General features: G+C 34.5%; 1 protein-coding gene across 3 annotated transcripts in view; it reads left to right on the top strand.

Annotated features, from left to right (window-relative positions):
* Window positions 1-18612, top strand: part of LOC126914344 (protein GDAP2 homolog) — a 67081-nt gene that overhangs the window by 37624 nt on the left and 10845 nt on the right. For all 3 annotated transcript variants that reach the window (XM_050718147.1, XM_050718149.1, XM_050718148.1), the window contains exon 8: window positions 11166-11319. In XM_050718147.1, coding sequence (XP_050574104.1) covers window positions 11166-11319 — 154 coding nt within the window. The remainder of the gene's footprint in view (window positions 1-11165; window positions 11320-18612) is intronic.

Below are 18612 nucleotides of genomic sequence, written 5' to 3'. Positions count from 1 at the left end.
ACAATTTGTTGTTCGTTCAATTAATTATTCTATTCATTACATAATATTGTTTTATTACAATATAATATTTACAATTACATTCGTAATTCTATAGATTGATATTTCTGTCTTCTTTTAAGCGATCTCACACCATATTATTTATTATATATATATCCATATTGATCGAAATGTAAATATCGATTTCCTGTCGGTCAATGGAATTCTTCTCTACTCATTACGAAGGAAACACTGTCTATCTTTATATAGACAGCTGCTATCAATAATATCATCGATGGAAACGGCCTCGTAACCTTTCCATGTCTACAAACTCGTTTACTAGAAATAGCAAAGTCACTTATAAGAATATTCAATAACTAAACCATTTGAAAAATACAGTTCATCCTATTTTCCACGAAAGTTCGTTGCCCATAGTCGCCACTTTATTACACGACTATAATGTCTTTGTATTCACGCCATCAAGATAAATCATGCGTCTAATCATGATGATTCATTAAACAAGATAAGTTTGAGGTTCACTGAAGAATGCTGATGTTGTTTTAGCATATCTTGCACTAACGATAGAATCAGGTTGTTAATCTGCAGTTTTGCACCTTGACAAAAATATATTTCGATAATTTAAGTCTAATTTTTGGTATAGAATGTGTTGTCCTTTTGCTATTACTCTTGTAGGATCTTCAGCAATTATTCAAATATGTATACGCAGTCTTCTTAAGTAATTTCAAATATACAATTTTCTAAAATCTGCTATATTCTTACAAAGATTTTGTAACAGTCTTCGTAATAAATAGTAGTCAAAGACATCGCGCCCTCTCTTGAGTTGGTGTTATTCTTAATAACATGACCTTCCAGGTGTAAAATCAAAATGTTAAACTTAAACTTCAGTTTGTAGAAAGAAAATATTTTTAGACATAACCCTGGATAACGAATTCAATAATTTCAAAATTCTAAAAATACCTTGAGTTAAAAGTGTCTTTAAATAACATGAAAAAATTACAAGCGTGAAGATCTAAGTGTGTCAATCATAGTATAGTGCACATAAAGGGAAAAAATATGAGTCTACCTTATAAAAAATGAATACACATGCTGTATGTGTGTTAGGAAATTATTATTCGATACTTGCAGGTATATATGACCCTTGTAGTGAAAGGGTTAAGGGTACTTCACAACAATAACACAGTTTTACTAGCGTGCATTATTAAAATCGCTGTATCAGAATCACTTAAAAATTTCAAATTTTCCATTTAATTTAATACCTTGCAATATTGATGAAAATAAATGAATCGCTGCAAACATTATCTTTACATAGGGAACTTCAAAAGATATACAAGTAGAAGATGTGAACCTTGCAGATCCTGCACCATTGTTGTTCATCTTTCGATGTTGAAAATTTAATCTTTTATTTTAATAAAAGAAGATTAAAATTTATAACAACGTTACAAACTTTCGTATAAAATAATCCTTGCTATAATAAATCTTGTACGTGTTGTGTTAATTCTTTGTAAAATCGAGAATGCTAATTTTTTTAATAAATTTCTTACAAGATCGGTAGCATCGGTTTCTTTGTCAACTTCTTGCAAGATGAACAACTGCTAAATAATAGTATAAATTATCTTCATGTCCTTGGTCACTCAGAAGTATCTCATGTTTTTCAAAATGTTCACACGCCTCTCATGCCGGATGTACGTACTTTATTTTGCGTGATTTCAACGACGCCGTAAACATTGAAACATCTGGCTCCATTAACGACGATCTTCCGTATATGTATTTTGCGAATGAAAATTGCCCCACTTACAGCAACATTGCCACACCATTAACAATTCAACCGTTCCTTTATTACCGTGTATATCGAATAGACAGAAACGTTCAGTACTTTCTACGTTCCATCACGTGAACAGCCAATTTCTTGATTTTCAGATTAAGTAAATGTAAATTCCGGGAAACGTCGATTTTTTATTACCTTCTGTGCTAATTCAAGGTGTGTCTTAAAAGCAAGTTCTCGACGAGGGAGAGTCTCGAATCGGTCATTTCGTTGATGGAGCACCTTGGATCCATTTTAATCGAGGCCACGGTCGCGAAATCGTGAACACAATCGATTGAGAAATCGTCCCGAGTCGTCGTGATCATTATCTTTTCTATGAAGCTACAAATTCATTTGTTCCAACCTAAATGAGAAATCTATCGTAAAAAGTAGTTGTTTCTTTCCAATATTTATTTTTTTCTATAGTTTCGCTATGTTCAATAAAATTCGTAGCTAATTGTGTATATTTTAAATGTATAACTATAGTTATTCTATATCTTATAATAGATCACGAATTGGGAAAATTATCTCTTTTATGAATTGGACATAAATCGTACCTGATTTTTTATATATTCTCATTATGTACACTGAAACTCATAATAAATTTTTATGTGACAGCAGGAATTTATAAAATAAAATTAATAATAGCACAGGCATAGATTACGAAGTATTTCAGGAACATTAGCAATGTTTGTTATAATCCAAGATAATGGCGAGATATTGGCAAAATTATGCTTCCGACTTCCGCAGGAACCTCGAAAATCGTTTGCTTTCTGTTTTCCAGTTCGAGGAAAGGCTCAATTTATCGCGTAGCGTGTATATCGATGATGAATCTTCCTGTAGCCTTCAGAGAGCTTTAAAGCAACGACGCATACCGGAAAATCGAACGACGTTCTATTTTCATTTCGTTAAAAGCATGGTGTTGAAATAATTACAATGAGAATGAATTAAGGACGAATCGTATATACAAGGTGTGCAATCATTATAAAAATGAATGTCGAAAGAGGATGACCCTAAGGAAAAGATAAGTAAAGAAAAGAAGATTCTGAATATTTTCCTTTGCAATTGATAGTGAAGATTATTTTGATGTTAGAAAAATTGAAGATAAATAATACGTAAAACATAAACAATGTAAAATATTTGAGAACCGTGTATAGTAATTTAATTCAAGGAGAGTCATCGTATGCAACATCATGTATTTTGAACAATTTCTGCATTAGTAAAATGAATCTTAGAAATTATACCTTATTTTCATTTGCACACTCATTGTGAGTATATAGATATAGATAGTACCATACAAAGACTGATAAGTAAGATATCAACGTTATTTGTAAACGACACATCATTCCCTTGTGACAAAATCATGAATGTGCAAATATTCGTTTTTCTTAGTAAGGAAAAGGACACGATATCTTTTCCTTTTGCGTTTTACTACATAGATTAAGGCAATGAATGTATTTAACAAATATAGTAGAACAGTGATGACTGTACTCTAAGCTTGATTTATCGCCTTATCTGATTAAGAGAATTATCCGATTTAATCTTTCAATTATGTGTTTTACCTTCAAATGTGAGTTTTTATAATCTATTAACGATTCGTTCGTCCATGACACAGGATCAGATTTAACACAATCCTTTTTTTTCTATCGTCAAAAGAATTCTTAATTTTTGGAAAAATATAAGAGAATTGTTATTCGAATGCTATTATGATTTTTCTTAAAACGTTAAAAATTTCTTTGTTTGTTTAAACGAGGATAAAATTCGGACATACAATGTATATATAAATACGGGAACTTCAATGAGATTAAGTGCTCGCATAGGCAAAATATATTGAAAACCTCATATCTAAATATTGTATTTTATTTTCTTCGCTTATTTCTTCACATAGAATCGCTCTCTTTTCGATTGTACCATAATTGTTGGAATATTCGGTATTTCTCGTCGATTATTTGAGAAACGACCATAATACTTTTAATCGAAAATCACGTGGAAGAAATCGACTATTAGGGATCGTTGGGACGTATACTCATGGCAAAAGGGTTTAGAATAACGTGGAATAACGGAACATTAAGGAGACATTGATTTCAATCGTCCGCTTTGTATCTTGACAGTTTCAATCGCACTGTCTGAGACGATAATCGAGGGTAACGATCGAACAGTAGCAGCAGCAGCAGCTGGTTTCCACCAAACGAATGCCGCGTTTTATTAGATTAGAACCAATCGACCCAGAAATGTGAAAGCGTAACGCAATTTCGCGTTGAGCCATCAATGCAACAATACCTGCCATAGAATTAACCAATTGCGAAAGAAAATAGTCAACTCGAATTCCAAACTTCTGACAATTGCACGAATTTACAGGGGAGAAAGCAGAATGTATCATCGTAATTTTGTCAAATTGTTCAAGTAACATTTCTAAAATCATTTCTAACTTGATATTAACGCTTATAGTAGTAATTTTTCTACGTTTAATTTGTGCTGTATCATTATCAGAATTAATATTATCACAGTTGTATTTCGAATTAGAATGTTCTTTATAAGTTGCATTCGTATGTGTATTATGCAAACCAAACATTTGCCGGAGACCTTCGCTGCTAATATTTCGACAAGGACAGTGATAATAAAATAAGTAAAATCCCGTGTGTCTATCTTACAAATTACAAGCTATTTTATTTTGGATAAGTATTTATCTCACTTGATGTTAAAAAATGAAATTATAAAAATTGTTTCTGCAATAGAATTTGTCAATTTATCGATATTAGTAGTTAACGAAGTCACGCAAGATAATCCTAGAATTTCGAAACATATTGAAACAATTTCCAAACAATTTATTGCAACTAAAAAGCGTATTAGATCTGTACTTTTATGGTCATTGGCTGACATAGTCGGAATTAGTCAACGTACAAGAATCAGACATAAGAATCGGATTGGAAAATAGAAGCAGCTATAAATACTCTTGTACAAAACGCGTGCATCACGCATTCCTACGCGAACCCACGTCTAAAAATTCACGTTAGGTGATAGAAAATATAATGCATCGATCCTGCTATGTTAGCCAAATGTTATTCGCGTAATCAGTCAATAGGGCTAGATGAAAAGCGACAGCTTTCTGTTTAGGAACGCTCCCAATTTCGCATATTCCAGTGACACGTGCGTGTCATGCATCACAGTGTCATTGATTCAGGGAATTCTGCACTTAGAATTAATGTATGTGCTGTCTGTATAATTAATAGTATTTGTAATGGTAAATGCAGGTGTTTTCAATTGATCCGCAGTACAGGAAAAATTGTTCTCCAAGTGGAAAATCGTATGAAATTTATTTATCGAGAATTTGGCTGAATTTCTGAGAAACGAAGTTAAAATTACAGCATAAAATATTATTTATAGAAGTTCGACTCATATTCCTAGAAAACTTTGTTTTTAAATGTCGTAATTATTTTTCACCTTGCTACTCACAGCAAATAATTCTTTACTCTAAATCATGTTATTCCATTATATTATTAGACAGATATGTTCAACTTTATCATTAAATTTTGAATCAGAATTTTGTACAAAAAGATTTCGATAAACGTAGAATCTTTACAAACATCCATAAAAATATAATTTTTGTCGTAAAATGAAAATTGCTTAAAGGTATAATATAAATAATTAAGTTATCACGGACGTATGCCACTAACAGTAGAACATGAATTCTGAAATTTGTTTAAAAATTGTCAACTTATATTATTACTTTTTATTTGAAGTTGACCCTCATCATTCTTAATCCTTGTCAATGTTGTTAGTTGAAGTAGAATGCTTGCGTTTGACAACATCGTTGACGATCGAAGCGATAAAGGTTGAAAAGAAATTAATAGTTATAATAATAACATCTGAGTAATTAGTCAACGCCTCACGAATCGAGCGTAATAACAGAGCCGTGGATCGCGCCCCTATTCTGCCGGCTTTTTACTCATCGAACACGCAATAGTCTAAGCTGAGCAGGCGCCGTGACGCAGCCAGCGAAGGCGCGCGCCCACAAACCCAACGAAGACGCGGCGTCCCGACGTCGTTTCTCGCCTCATAGTCCCGTCTTCCTCGTTCAGGCAGCTCAGTGCGTTGCGACTCGTCGCGGAGGCTTGTTGTGTCCATCGACGAATTCAGACGTGCGTTCGTATCAAACCTTGTCCACACATCCGCGAATTCTACCAACTTTCGTTCTCGTGAAAAACAAAACTTTCTTTCGTCGATTCAACTCTCGAGACTTCGTATCGGTAATCAAGTATAAATTTACGAGTCGAGAGTAGGTTAAAGTCGGGACAAAATAGAGCAAAAATCGTCTGCAAGTTAGCATCTGGACCGATGACACTATCAAGACTCTCTCTTTTAATGATATATAGAGCGAAGTAGAAATATAAACTTTCATCAGTGGCGAAGAGAATTATAGTTTTACTGGTAGAACTTGTGAAGATTCCATTTTGCAATTGGAGGAAGAGTGTCTGCTCGAGATACACGAGGCAGATACATTTTCGATAACAGAGTGTGCACATTGTCAGAATGGTCATGATTGACATGGTGGACGTGATCGAAGACGAGGACCGGTGCGTATTGGAAAATTGCTTTTTTCGTTATATACCGATTTTCATCGGTAATTTGTCGTAACCCGCCCTCCCCGTCGAGTCGTGTGTTTCCGTGTTACGTAAATGTACCGCATCTGACGCGTTGATCTTTGACGTCGCGAGAGACGTTCGTGCGCTCAGCTTCGTTTAATTTGGAGAATTTCGCTGTTGGACATTTGCCGATGTTGCGACTGGTTGCGAAAAGGGTGACAGAGGGGGGGTGGAAAACGCTGGAGCTTTCACGTATATAACGAGGATTTCCGAGCCGAGCTTTAATCGTTTTCCAATACGCGGGAACATTATTTTTGGTCCAACGCCCAGTTTTGTTTTGCGCCCTTCGTTACTTTTGGTAATGCTCCAACAAACTGATTTCTCCATAAGTAGCGTTGCTTTTACAGGTTTTGCTACTTGAAGAAAAATATTATACTTCAACTATTTAATAATGATACTAGTACTATACTTTGATTTGGTTTTATTTTATTGTATTTTTTGTGTACGCATGGGTTTCTTCGACGGTTTCAACTTGGAGACGGGCAGCTTAGGATGACTCGAGCTTATTGTTAGTATATTTACGTATCGTAAGCCTTTCATGGACGTAATCCACGATCATGGGAGGAAAATCGTATCGACCGTTGAGAGAATAACAATAGAGCCGGAATCTTGAACGATCAACGTACAATCATGATCGCTCACGATGACCCAATAATCGTGAAAAATGTTTAATTGGACCGTGAACCATTTCGTAATTCGGTTCATTCAATGAGACGTTCTCCTATCGAATCGTAATTTGTTTCTCTTTATTTATTTATGAATCTGTAATTTTTATAATGGATGATTGATAGATTATAAATGTTCATGCATTTATGGAACATTTGTTATAACATTTAAAAACACAAATTTCTGTTTACGTTGTATTTCTTTAATTATATTCTAATTTAATTTATATTATAAAAACATGAATTTGCATAAATCTAAAGTATATTGAGATTAACCAATCAAACTCGTTTTGTATCCGATAGGCAAAATTTAATGAAACACATTAAAAACGTCGCGAGCGTCTGACAGCCATAATTTTTTATATAAATTTGCATAAATACATGCAATCTTGCGTCATAAATTAAAATAAACCGAGTAGATAGATTTATCTAATCGAATTCTGCAAAAATCTATCTTTAATCTCTTATCAAAATTTTTCTAATTAAATCTTATACAACATTGATCGCGCTAACGATGTTAACTCAAGAAAGCATACGAACATGATTACGCGTTAAACTCGCGAAAACGCTCACCTCACTCTCTACTTTTCTCGGTGAACAAGGGGAACAATAGTTGAGCGCGTTTTGTGAGCAGACATCATTGGAAGGACAATGGGAGACGTAACAATTAAAGAAACAATCGCACTCCGCCAGTAGTATACGACAGTCCATTGTCAGACACGAATTGTCACTGTGAAAATCAGCTGATACGGAATGCTTTGTGTTCCATCGAAAAATACAGTTGCTCACGCAAGTATTCGAACACTTCTAAGAGCCTCTAACGAATATATCTAAATTTTATCACGTAATAAGACTCGAATGACATAATTATATTGACAAAGTTTGAAACAAATCTGAACATATACGTAGTATATAAAAGTTACAAAATATGTAGTACAACTGTACATTTTGCACTTATTCATTATGTCCTTAATAATCTTCAATATTTAATGAGTCCTCAATGCTTTAAGAGTAAATGTTTAAGATAACTAATCATTGTGTATACTAATTCTTTACATATGCTTCTGATTAATATCTTGTAACTACTACGTAAATTTTGAACTTGGTCTGAAATTTGACCAATATAATCATGGCAGTCGTCATCTTGATACAAACTAACGAAATTTGAAAATATTTTCTGTAACTCGTAACATACGTGTAGGTACATAAAAGTTTCCTATGATAGGTGTTCGCATAGTTTCGCGAATCACTGTAAATAAGGTTCTGCTCGCGGTTTCATCGAATTCGTATCAGTCGTACATATGTGTGTGTGTGTGTGTGTGTGTGGTCTGTGGTCTGTGTTGCGGCCTTGAAACTAGCTTTGTAGGGAGAGAAAAAAAAAGTTAAAAATTGCGACGAGAAAAGTCGATAACGATGCGGTGTAACTTAGTGTCAGCGAGAGGGGAAATTCTGCTTCTTTGGATGAACCCCGTTTAACCGTAATTTGACTCGATTAACGACGTTAGGTGAAACGATTCACGGAGCGCACGTGAAACGTGCTCATTGATTTTAGTCGAATGGAATATTCATGGACGCGTCCACGCGCGACGCTACGCGACAAAACGGCACTGTCGCGTGTCGGCGAAATGGCGCTGCTCGATTCAAGGGGTCGATTAACACATTGACTGCCGTGTTAGTCGTCGCTGACGCACGTTACTACATTTCTTAGGATCATTAAAATAAGATAAATTCCATAGACTAGTAATTTGTTGTCAACAATCTGAATCACTTAGATAATATTGTCGGAGGAAAAATGCGCAAATATAATACAATATCTCACAAAAAAGAAATTCGTCGTGAGTTTTGTGCAACTGATTATTGGATACGTTTGAGGCAATCGGAGGATTATAACCGAAAGAACATGTCGTTTCGTTTTGTGTAATTATACACATATCGTGACGTTTGTATTGATAAGATTGTACGTTATGTTTCGTAGCTATAAAATTACTCCAAATATTCCAATTTTGATATATCGATATAGTAAGGAGAAAAGGCGCTTGATATATTTTAAAATCGTATTGCAAACAATTTATCTTGTTGCTTCTCTAAAAGGATACATTATACTGGTAAAATGAAAAACTATCTGATTCTTGTTTGATATTTCTAAAATGGGCGTGACAAAATATTTTATTATATAAAAATTGAACCCGGGATATAGTAAAATGAAATTTTAACATTTTTCATAAATTTAACTCTCCTATTTTGTATATTTTTAATCTTTTACCTCGTATCTAATATGAATATCGAACATTTTATAGGATGGTTTTATGAGACACGATGTATAGTGAACTTTTCATGCAACGAGTTTCTGTAAGATGAATTTTATAATTTTATATAATAAGATTCGTGTAATTAGGTTTGTATCGCAATGTTCTTACTCTTAATCTTTATATCGCAAATTATACGTCCATCCGTGTCACGATCTTCATTTAGAAAAATTTATATTAAGAACCTCGTATTGCGAGCTTCATATTATGAACCACATATTCTGAACTTCATCACTACGAGTATCGTATTATGAAATTCACATTTTATGTTCTCTATTATGGACGAGTTTCACATGGTAAACATCGAATTACGATACCGGTACAATAAAATTTCCATCATAAATATAGGCATAGTTCATATTCCCATGGTCAGTATTATAACATTTCAATTATGAGATACATATTTAGAAGATTATACGAGTTCGTGCTGCGAGATTGCTATCCAGTGGGTCGCATGTTTTCGCAAAACCGCACGCTCTCCTCGTCATCGCGATTAACGCTACGTGATACGGCGTCGATATTCCAGACACGAGTCGACCAGTTTTATGTTTCTTGTTCACGAACAATCCGTAACGAATGAAATTAGCGATGAAGTTGCGCCACCGGCTGGAGTTTTCGGTGCGATTCTGCACCGTTGAGATTCTGACCGGTGAAACTTACATCGCTAGCAACATGAATATTCGATTCTTATCGTGAATATTCGATTCTCGAAGACAAATGGAAATTTCAAGATTCCAACCTTCGAATTCAAACGAGCTACTTCGCGTATCGTCACTTGCTAAATTACGTTCAATTGGATCCTTTGTTTGAAATTCATTGCACAGTAAGATTATTGCCTCTGGAGACAGACTAGACGAACAAACGTTACCTGTCTCGATGTTGTAGTCGTAATTGTTTGCAATATAATTATAACGTATGATGCATCGAATACACATCGGATGTCAGGCTTGTTAGAAAATGTCAGACGATTTATTGATTCACTCGGTTACGAGAGTGACGTGGTCCATATAGTTACGTTATACGCGATTTGTAAACAAGACTTCTTTGCTTAAATATCAATCGTTCCAACTGTTTTCTGTGCAAATGGGATCAGGCGATCTTCATTTCATTTAAAATACAATTGAAAAATCCATTTATAACGTATGCACAAATATACGACAAGGTCTTATTAATCGTAGAAAAGAAGAGAAACGTAAGCCATAATTGGTACAATGAATGAAAATTCATTCGAGGGAAATTTTAATTGAAGATTATATTTCTGGATGCAGTTCTATTGCTGTAATATGTTGTTTAGTTATACTTCTCAGTGTCTGACATTTCTCCATCGATAAATCGGTATTTTTATAGGAAATATCATTTTTATTTTCAATCCCATAATCTGGCTATATACTATGTGAAAAAATAATTATGATTATGGTGTCGGATTATATTATATTAGGATTATGTATATGAGTAACATTGATTAAAGGTTCAAAGATCTAAAAATTTCCTGAAATATTAAAAAGGCCGAAAGTGTGAAAACAATCAATTCTAATACGTGATCAATGCTATCGTTGAATAACAAATTAGTTTCCTGAATGTTTTAATCGAAGAAAAAACACACTGAAACAAAACGACATAAGGCAACATAAGGCTTCTATCAATATTTCAAGTAATACTTTATCAACTGTCAGTCTATAACCGATGAGACTTACTGTAGTGACTAAATATTCTGAGAACAATCATCGAAGTGGCTCTTGTTCCATTCTTTCAGATACGAGAGGCTCCTCAGGAGAGCGAAAACGGAGGATCTGTCGGAAGTTTCAGGAATTGGCTGCCTCTATCAAAGTGGTGTGGATCGTCAGGGTCGGCCGGTCGTCGTGTTCGTCGGCAAATGGTTCCCCGCCACTAAAGTCAATCTAGACAAGGTAAGATCAAAATTTATCAAGCCTCGAAAACGCTAGGTGAAATCCATAGTGACATAGTGACATAGCATAGGAAATTTTTATCAAAATATTACGTGCGTTATACGAGACTTTTTGAAATTTCGTTCCAACCATGACGAAATATGACTATCATAAATATATTCCTGAACTTTGGAATCAATCTGGAAATCTGTAAATGTAGGTTATGAGTTGTTTATCGCGGTCATATCTTTAGCAAAAAATTAGTATAGAGTATAGTTAGTAAATGTATGCGTATAATTATTGAATGAATAATGGATACTCTGTTCGAGAGAACGTGTAATTAAGGCATTGAGGACAAAGGAGAACAAGCCATATCTTTTTTTTAACATAGATGTATATCATCTAATTTATTCTAATAAGATTAATTTATCTTATATTCACCATACAAAAGTAGATGAATTCATTCTATCTAATTCTAAATCAAACTTGGATAACGTAAAAGGATCGTACTCATAAAATTTCTCTATAAGTGTTGAAATACTTTCACGAGCCACTTTAGGTCGATAATTTTCGATGCTAGTGTTCGAAAAATTATCCGACTACTTGTTTCTTTATTCTCTTGCGACTCTGTTATTTTTCTTTGCTTACCGAATACGCAATGTAAAGCAGTTACTCGAGAGATAATGAATTCTAGCTTTACCGTACATATAAGTGTATGATATTTTGAATTAGCATGTCTGCTCGTGAGATTAGCACCATTCCGTCGTAAAGATACAAAATGCAGGAAATCGCAGATAGTGTTTACTCACAAACACCCTAAAAGATTCCGTTTATGCTCCAAACAAACTCGTGCGAATGTTCCAGCATTCTACTCGTACAAGACAATGTGTTTTTCGTTGCAGTACGTCGATATAATGCAAACACTCTGCAGTGTCTTATATCGAACTTGTTATTTTATCTTTTTGAGCACGAACATTGAATATTGTTCAAACCTTAGAAGGTTGCTAATTTATTATCATATTTCTACAATCAAACACTCCAAAAATATATTTTTTATCCTTCGGTGAACTGCAAAAACGTAGCTTCTCCGAAATTTCACAAATTACGACGATCTCTGTATAAAAATACACTTTGTGTATTTTCCAACGCATTAAATCTCTCAAGGAATCGTAAACAAAGGTATGCTATAGTTATTAAAAGCACTACAATCGTTGATCGTAACGCGCAAACACTGCTGAATAAATCGAGTAGATTTCTCCGAAGAACAATCAACCCTAGTTTACGTGTAATCGATGTTTAAAGTTTTCACCTTTGATCCGGCCCTATTCTTAACCATCCACGAACGTACCATGAACACGTGAACAGGCAGTGATCGTCTCGTGATTCAAAAACGTAAAAAAGAACGCGTAATGAAACACAGTCGCGAGAGGAAAGCTTGGTGAGAGCTTGAAATCAATACACTGCGCTGTAGGGGGCTAACCTCGCCTCTTTTATTATGGGCCTAGCGTGTTTTGCGGTTCTTTATGAGTAGATCGATTCGTTTAACATATCTCGACATTAAAAGAAGATTGAGGGGCATAAAAACCACTACCGACAGAATCTTTTCGATTTTGTAGATTATTATACTTTCTAGTAGTGGAACATAGGACCCACAATATGCTAGAATGGAATATCATTAGTGGATTTGCGATGTTTATGTATTTATGGAAAGCTTAAAATTTCACATTATATAAATACATTTTATATAATGCACACAAATATATTACGGAGATACTATACAAATATACCTAAAGTATAACATTTAGTAGGTGAAATAGAAGTCTGGTTATATTTTCCTAATTAGGTTTGTAAAAACTGTTTTTTTTCTTCACTTTTTTCAGATTATACATAGACAGATTTTTCAATTTTTTGGATTGTAACGTATATATATATATATATATATATACACAGTAATCAAAAGGAGATTCACACAGACAATGTGATGACAATGATAACACGACGATTTATGTATTTACGCGAAGCGTAACATTCGCAATTTTTTATAAGAATCTTCTTTTTTAGGAATTTAAATTATTTGATTATTATTATTATATGTTAATTATTGTTGATGTGTTGGTTGTTATTATTTGATTATTATTATATGTTGAAATTCAGAATAAATGAAAGTGTCGGCGTATACGAGATACGGTGGCGGTATTTCATCGGATGTCGGCATCGAGATATCGGAATCGGGAGGACGTTTATAAATATTCAAACGGACTTGGAAATCGTTCGAAAAGGACGTTCGATTCTTTGGATTTAATTTTAGAAGGCTCTCTTCGAAAAATAGTGAACAATATATGATAAAACGTGGAGCGAACGTTGGTAGAAGGAATTAGCAAATTGTTTATTCAGCAGAGGAACGCGACAATAGGAAGGACCGGAAACGATTTAGAATTATTCATTGGCCAGATCGAATGTTTATTCAGAACGACACTTATTCGATGATTCTACCAAATCCTTCGCGACGCGATGTGTCACTGATGCGATCGTCGTTTGATAGCTTTGACCATAGGATAGCATGTTGAACGGACAGCCCTTTAAGTGAATCATCTTGCATCACTGACGCTGCCTCTCAATAGCCAGACTGGCGAGATTCAAAGTTGAACGTGATATGCGAAAGTTCAGCTTCCGTTCGTGAAATCTTCCAATACGTACATAGATGTTTCGTGGTAGAAATTGTGTCCATGCATTGTCGCATAAATTATTCACGAACGTTACATTCAATTGTTGTATAATTAATTATGTGAGTAATCAAATTACAAATTTTTGGATATACATATGAGCCTTTTAAAAGTCAAACTGATTAATTCCGCTATATACAAAAATATCGATTTCACCTTGTCAAGGTACATAATTAATACGTCTCAGGAGACGAATCCTCGTTTTCATAAATTTATTAGTCATAAGAAGATGGTATAAAGAATTGTAAATTTTAAAGGGAATTAACAAAAATAATTAGTTTTTAAATCAATAGTTTTTAATAGCTCTGTGCATTTTAATTTGTGGAATGAATCACCGTGACCTCTAAGCGATTAGTACCTATACTTTTCATGAAATTTAAAAGCCTATTCTACTTCAGTTCAAGAAAAAAGGCTTTATGTCTTTCATATAAAGTAATCTAAACAAATCTCTTCCGCATTTCTCTTACCTTATTCCACACTACTGTTTCCGCGTACTTGGACAAACTTCTAATTTTATATAATATAAATCTAGAAAGAAACAAAGTTTTTATTGACAGAGAAACTTCCAAGAAAAACACGACAATCTCGACATTAGTCAACTCTTCCAGATTACCTCAAACAAACTACCATAATTTACTATCATTTTCGCATTTCACCTCGCTATCTCTTCCAAGCTGTCCCAACCAAGCAAATACGAAAGACGCGTTCTGCCTCTGTCGAGTACAACTTTCCATTGATTCGATACACAATACGTCCACGAAGCATCATGTCAGTCTCACTCGCGAGGATCTCATTACTCCTGCGTGTATCAATATCATCTTTGCTCGTCCTCTCGGCTCTGTCCTCATCCCAGTGGAGTGGCGACGAGCGCAGTACCGCCAGGCGAATCGATATTTACACGTCCAGAAATAGACCGACCACGGAACAACTCCCAAGCCGAGGGCGCACCAGCTCCTCTGCAACGTCGTGCCGGCGGATCCGCCCTGGGAAAAACTTTGTTCTGGTCCCTACACGTGACCCTCTTCTGCGTGGTGCGTACTGTTATTTCCTTTGAGGAAAAGTGGACAACGCCGGAAATAACTGGCGGCCGATCGAAACGGAAACATCTGCTCGACCTCGCCCCGATCACGCGCCGATCAACTCATTTTTTCCATGGCTGACGTCGATCGTAATCGATGGACCGAACGAATTGCCATGCTAACGAGCCTCTGTCCACCTTTTTTTTGCGTTAACAAAAATCTCTGTTTTCTTCTAATGTAATTTCTTTTCTCTGTTCGTTTGTTCCTTTCTATTCGTAATATATCGAGGTAATCGAAGTTAGAGATAGTTTTAGTGAATTGAAATGGTAAGAAGAGGTTTGCAGTTGTGTTTCTAGTGGATTTTGCCGAGTGTACTAGGAATCAGGTTGTTAGGTGGGTGGCAACGGTCGATCAAGTAATCTGCTTGCAGTTGTAACTTAATGTCAAATTCATTTACACTTGAATTATATTGATCGATATACGGGTGAATAACTATGATCGTGCAATTGAGAGGATTGAATAGGTGATAGAAGTTTGTCCTGTTTCAGGGCTCAGTGTTCGATATTGCTCGTCTAACGTTCCTTCAATTTACCTCGTCTTTCTTTTTCTTGTTATTTTCCTTCACTCTTTTCTTCCCTAACCTTCTACTTTTCGTTCCTTTTCTTATCCTTCTTTTCATTAATTTTTCTTCCACCTCTCTCTCACACATCCATTAATATAAAAATCGTATCAACGATGATTCATTGTTCCCGATTTTCCAAGATTCGTGAAACTCTGTAAGCGATCGTGAATCGTCGAAATTATATACAATGGAATGCCAACTGACATGGAATGAACGTATATGTTCTTGAAGGAAATTGCGCGAGGATTGAGCAGTAAGGTTCCATCCCCAGGGTGACAGATCAAACAATAAAAAAAAAAAAAAAAATATATAGGATGCTGTCGAAAGGACAAGGCAAAAGAAGTCGCGGCTCCGGTTCCTCCTGCTTCGATGTAGGTCGCTGTCCGAGATTCAAGGACGCACTCGATCATTCTCCCCCTGACCTCGCAAGAGCAATTTCAGGTCACACATTTATCGGCTCGTGAAAAACTACGACGAAAGGATATGCTCTCGCCTGACTTCCACGTCGTTACGATCACCCGGTCTATTCAATATTCTTACGGTCCTGACGTTTAAGGTATCGACAACCTATCCACGATATTTTCTGTGGAAAATTTGATTTCCCAGCCAGTCGTTCGCCTCCTTTTTCTAGAACTGATCTGTTTCTTTACTTTCCTTCAAAGCACGTTGAGAGAAGAATATATTGCTTGATCTTGTCACTTTGGAAATTGAAATAGCTGAGTTTCAATAGATTTTAGGTATAACGGAAAGCATACGGAAAGAATTTACATCAAATTTCACTTAATTTGCTTTGTGATTATTGCTCAAATTTAGAATTTGAAAGCTGCTCTATATTTATATATTAGCTCTATATTATACTGCTTGGAAATAGAATTTTATATTATGGAAAAAGAATTGGAATGAAACAATTTATAATATAATTAGTTGAATTTACGAGAAACCACTATATATAGAAGAGGTTGAGAAGGATAAGTAAAAAATTACATCATTAATAAGCGATTAAATTTTCATCAAATGAAATTACGTTAGAAATCAGGTTAGATGTTTCAACGTTTTTAATAAATTTATATAAAAATTGTCTATTAGTGTTAGATATATTTATTGACCATAATTTTATTCATTTTATAGTAATAAAAATGTTAATCGTATATTGCTATTCTTCTGAATTTTTTCACGTTTGTCTTATAAATCGTTAAGAGGGAAATTCACAAAGAATTATATAGGTGTTTATATGAGACATACTGTATCAACAATTTTCGCAAAATTCAGTCGCTAAATTTAAATCGTACACATCATCATATGACCATTATACATGGTATAATGAAACATTATTGGTGCATGAATATTGTTATTATTAACGAAGTGAATAATTTACAATTGTATCGTTTCTAATTCATCCTTTAATACAATCATAACTGTAATTTGCATATATGTAGTTTACAAAATTATATTAACCCACTATGCTACGAAGAGACCATTGTGTTTAGCCTTAACATATGTTTGTATGTTTGTTTATGCCTCTGCGAACTTAAAAACGTTGTTACGTTTACAAGACCCGATCGATTCGTGTCCGTCAAGTTGTAGGCTATGTAGCACATAGGAAAGCAGTGTTTTCAATAAAAAATCAAGATCACCTTCAGTTTTTTTAAATAACATTATACGTCTCAGACTTCATAGAGTTGTAGCTGACGTCAACAATCGACCTTCATTGTTTATTGTAGTTGGTAAATTGAAATTCGAGTACAACGATCGTTCTTACAGAAATTCATTAATCTATTTAATTTCATCTATCTTAAACAAAAATCTTCGTTAATCTGATTACATCTGAGATTACACTGTCAAATAAACATTCAAAACCTACGGAAAATTTCCACTAATCAAATAACACAATTTCCTTGTTCAAACACGATCGTACTAATTTTATTGGAACGCTAAGCGATACCCAGAATTATATGCAAATTTTCAATTTCCACGGTACACGCTTCCGCGTAGACAAAGGACTCTTTGGGGATGCGAAACGCAAGGAATACTAAACGGCTCGATACTTATTATTTATTTCCTCGACGTGCGACTAATTTTACTTTCGGCCGCCTTGAAACGAAACAGGATAAAAATTACAACAGCGTCGTAGAAGGCTGCTGCCAAAAATAATCTTAGTCTATGGTTATATATACACACACACTATGTATGATAAATACGTCGAAGAAGAGGTTCTCCAAAAATTGTTTCTCGTTCTACTTAGACTTTTTCGAACGTTATACATAATCGAGAAGCACAGAGAAAGAGAGAGTCGAAACGTTCAACCGGTGTACGCTAATTAAACGTGTTGCCGAGATAATAAGATTTCAGGGTCGTGATACAGATAGCTCTCTTAAAGCTCGTCGCAGGGCTTAATTTTATACCATCGTTAAATCATCGATATTTCAGAATACCTTCTTTTCTCATTACATAGAATATCGTAGCCTATATTTATTAATATTCCATCTTTGATACAGGAGTTATTGAACCTTTCGTAGTTGAGTAGGTGTTGGATATTTCATTTTCTTTTACCAGCGTTATCGAAGATTCATGTTGAGAGAATTTTTGAGCACTTTTGTTTTATTCATCTTATATTTTATATCTTAGAAAGGATCTTACTTTAGTTATCCTTCAATATAAAAAGGAAACTGATTTTAAAATGGAATGTTCCTGAATTTTTTAAATTTCGAATCTGAACTTTCTAGTTTTTAAATTTTCAAATTTTAAAATTTTCGAACTTTAAATCCTCGAATTTATCTGAATTTTTGCATATTCCGATTTGTGGATCTCCAAATTTTTGAATCTCCGAATTTTAGAGTCGTCATGTTTTTTCAAATTTTCTTGTCTATACATTTCTGAATTTTCAAATATTCCAATTTTTCAATTATCGAATTTTCCACAAATTTCAAATTTCAAATTTTCCAACTTCTCT

Source organism: Bombus affinis, chromosome 3 (assembly GCF_024516045.1).
Source record: "Bombus affinis isolate iyBomAffi1 chromosome 3, iyBomAffi1.2, whole genome shotgun sequence".
In the NCBI taxonomy this organism is placed as follows: Eukaryota; Metazoa; Arthropoda; class Insecta; order Hymenoptera; family Apidae; genus Bombus; species Bombus affinis.
This window is presented reverse-complemented; position numbering and strand designations above follow the sequence as displayed.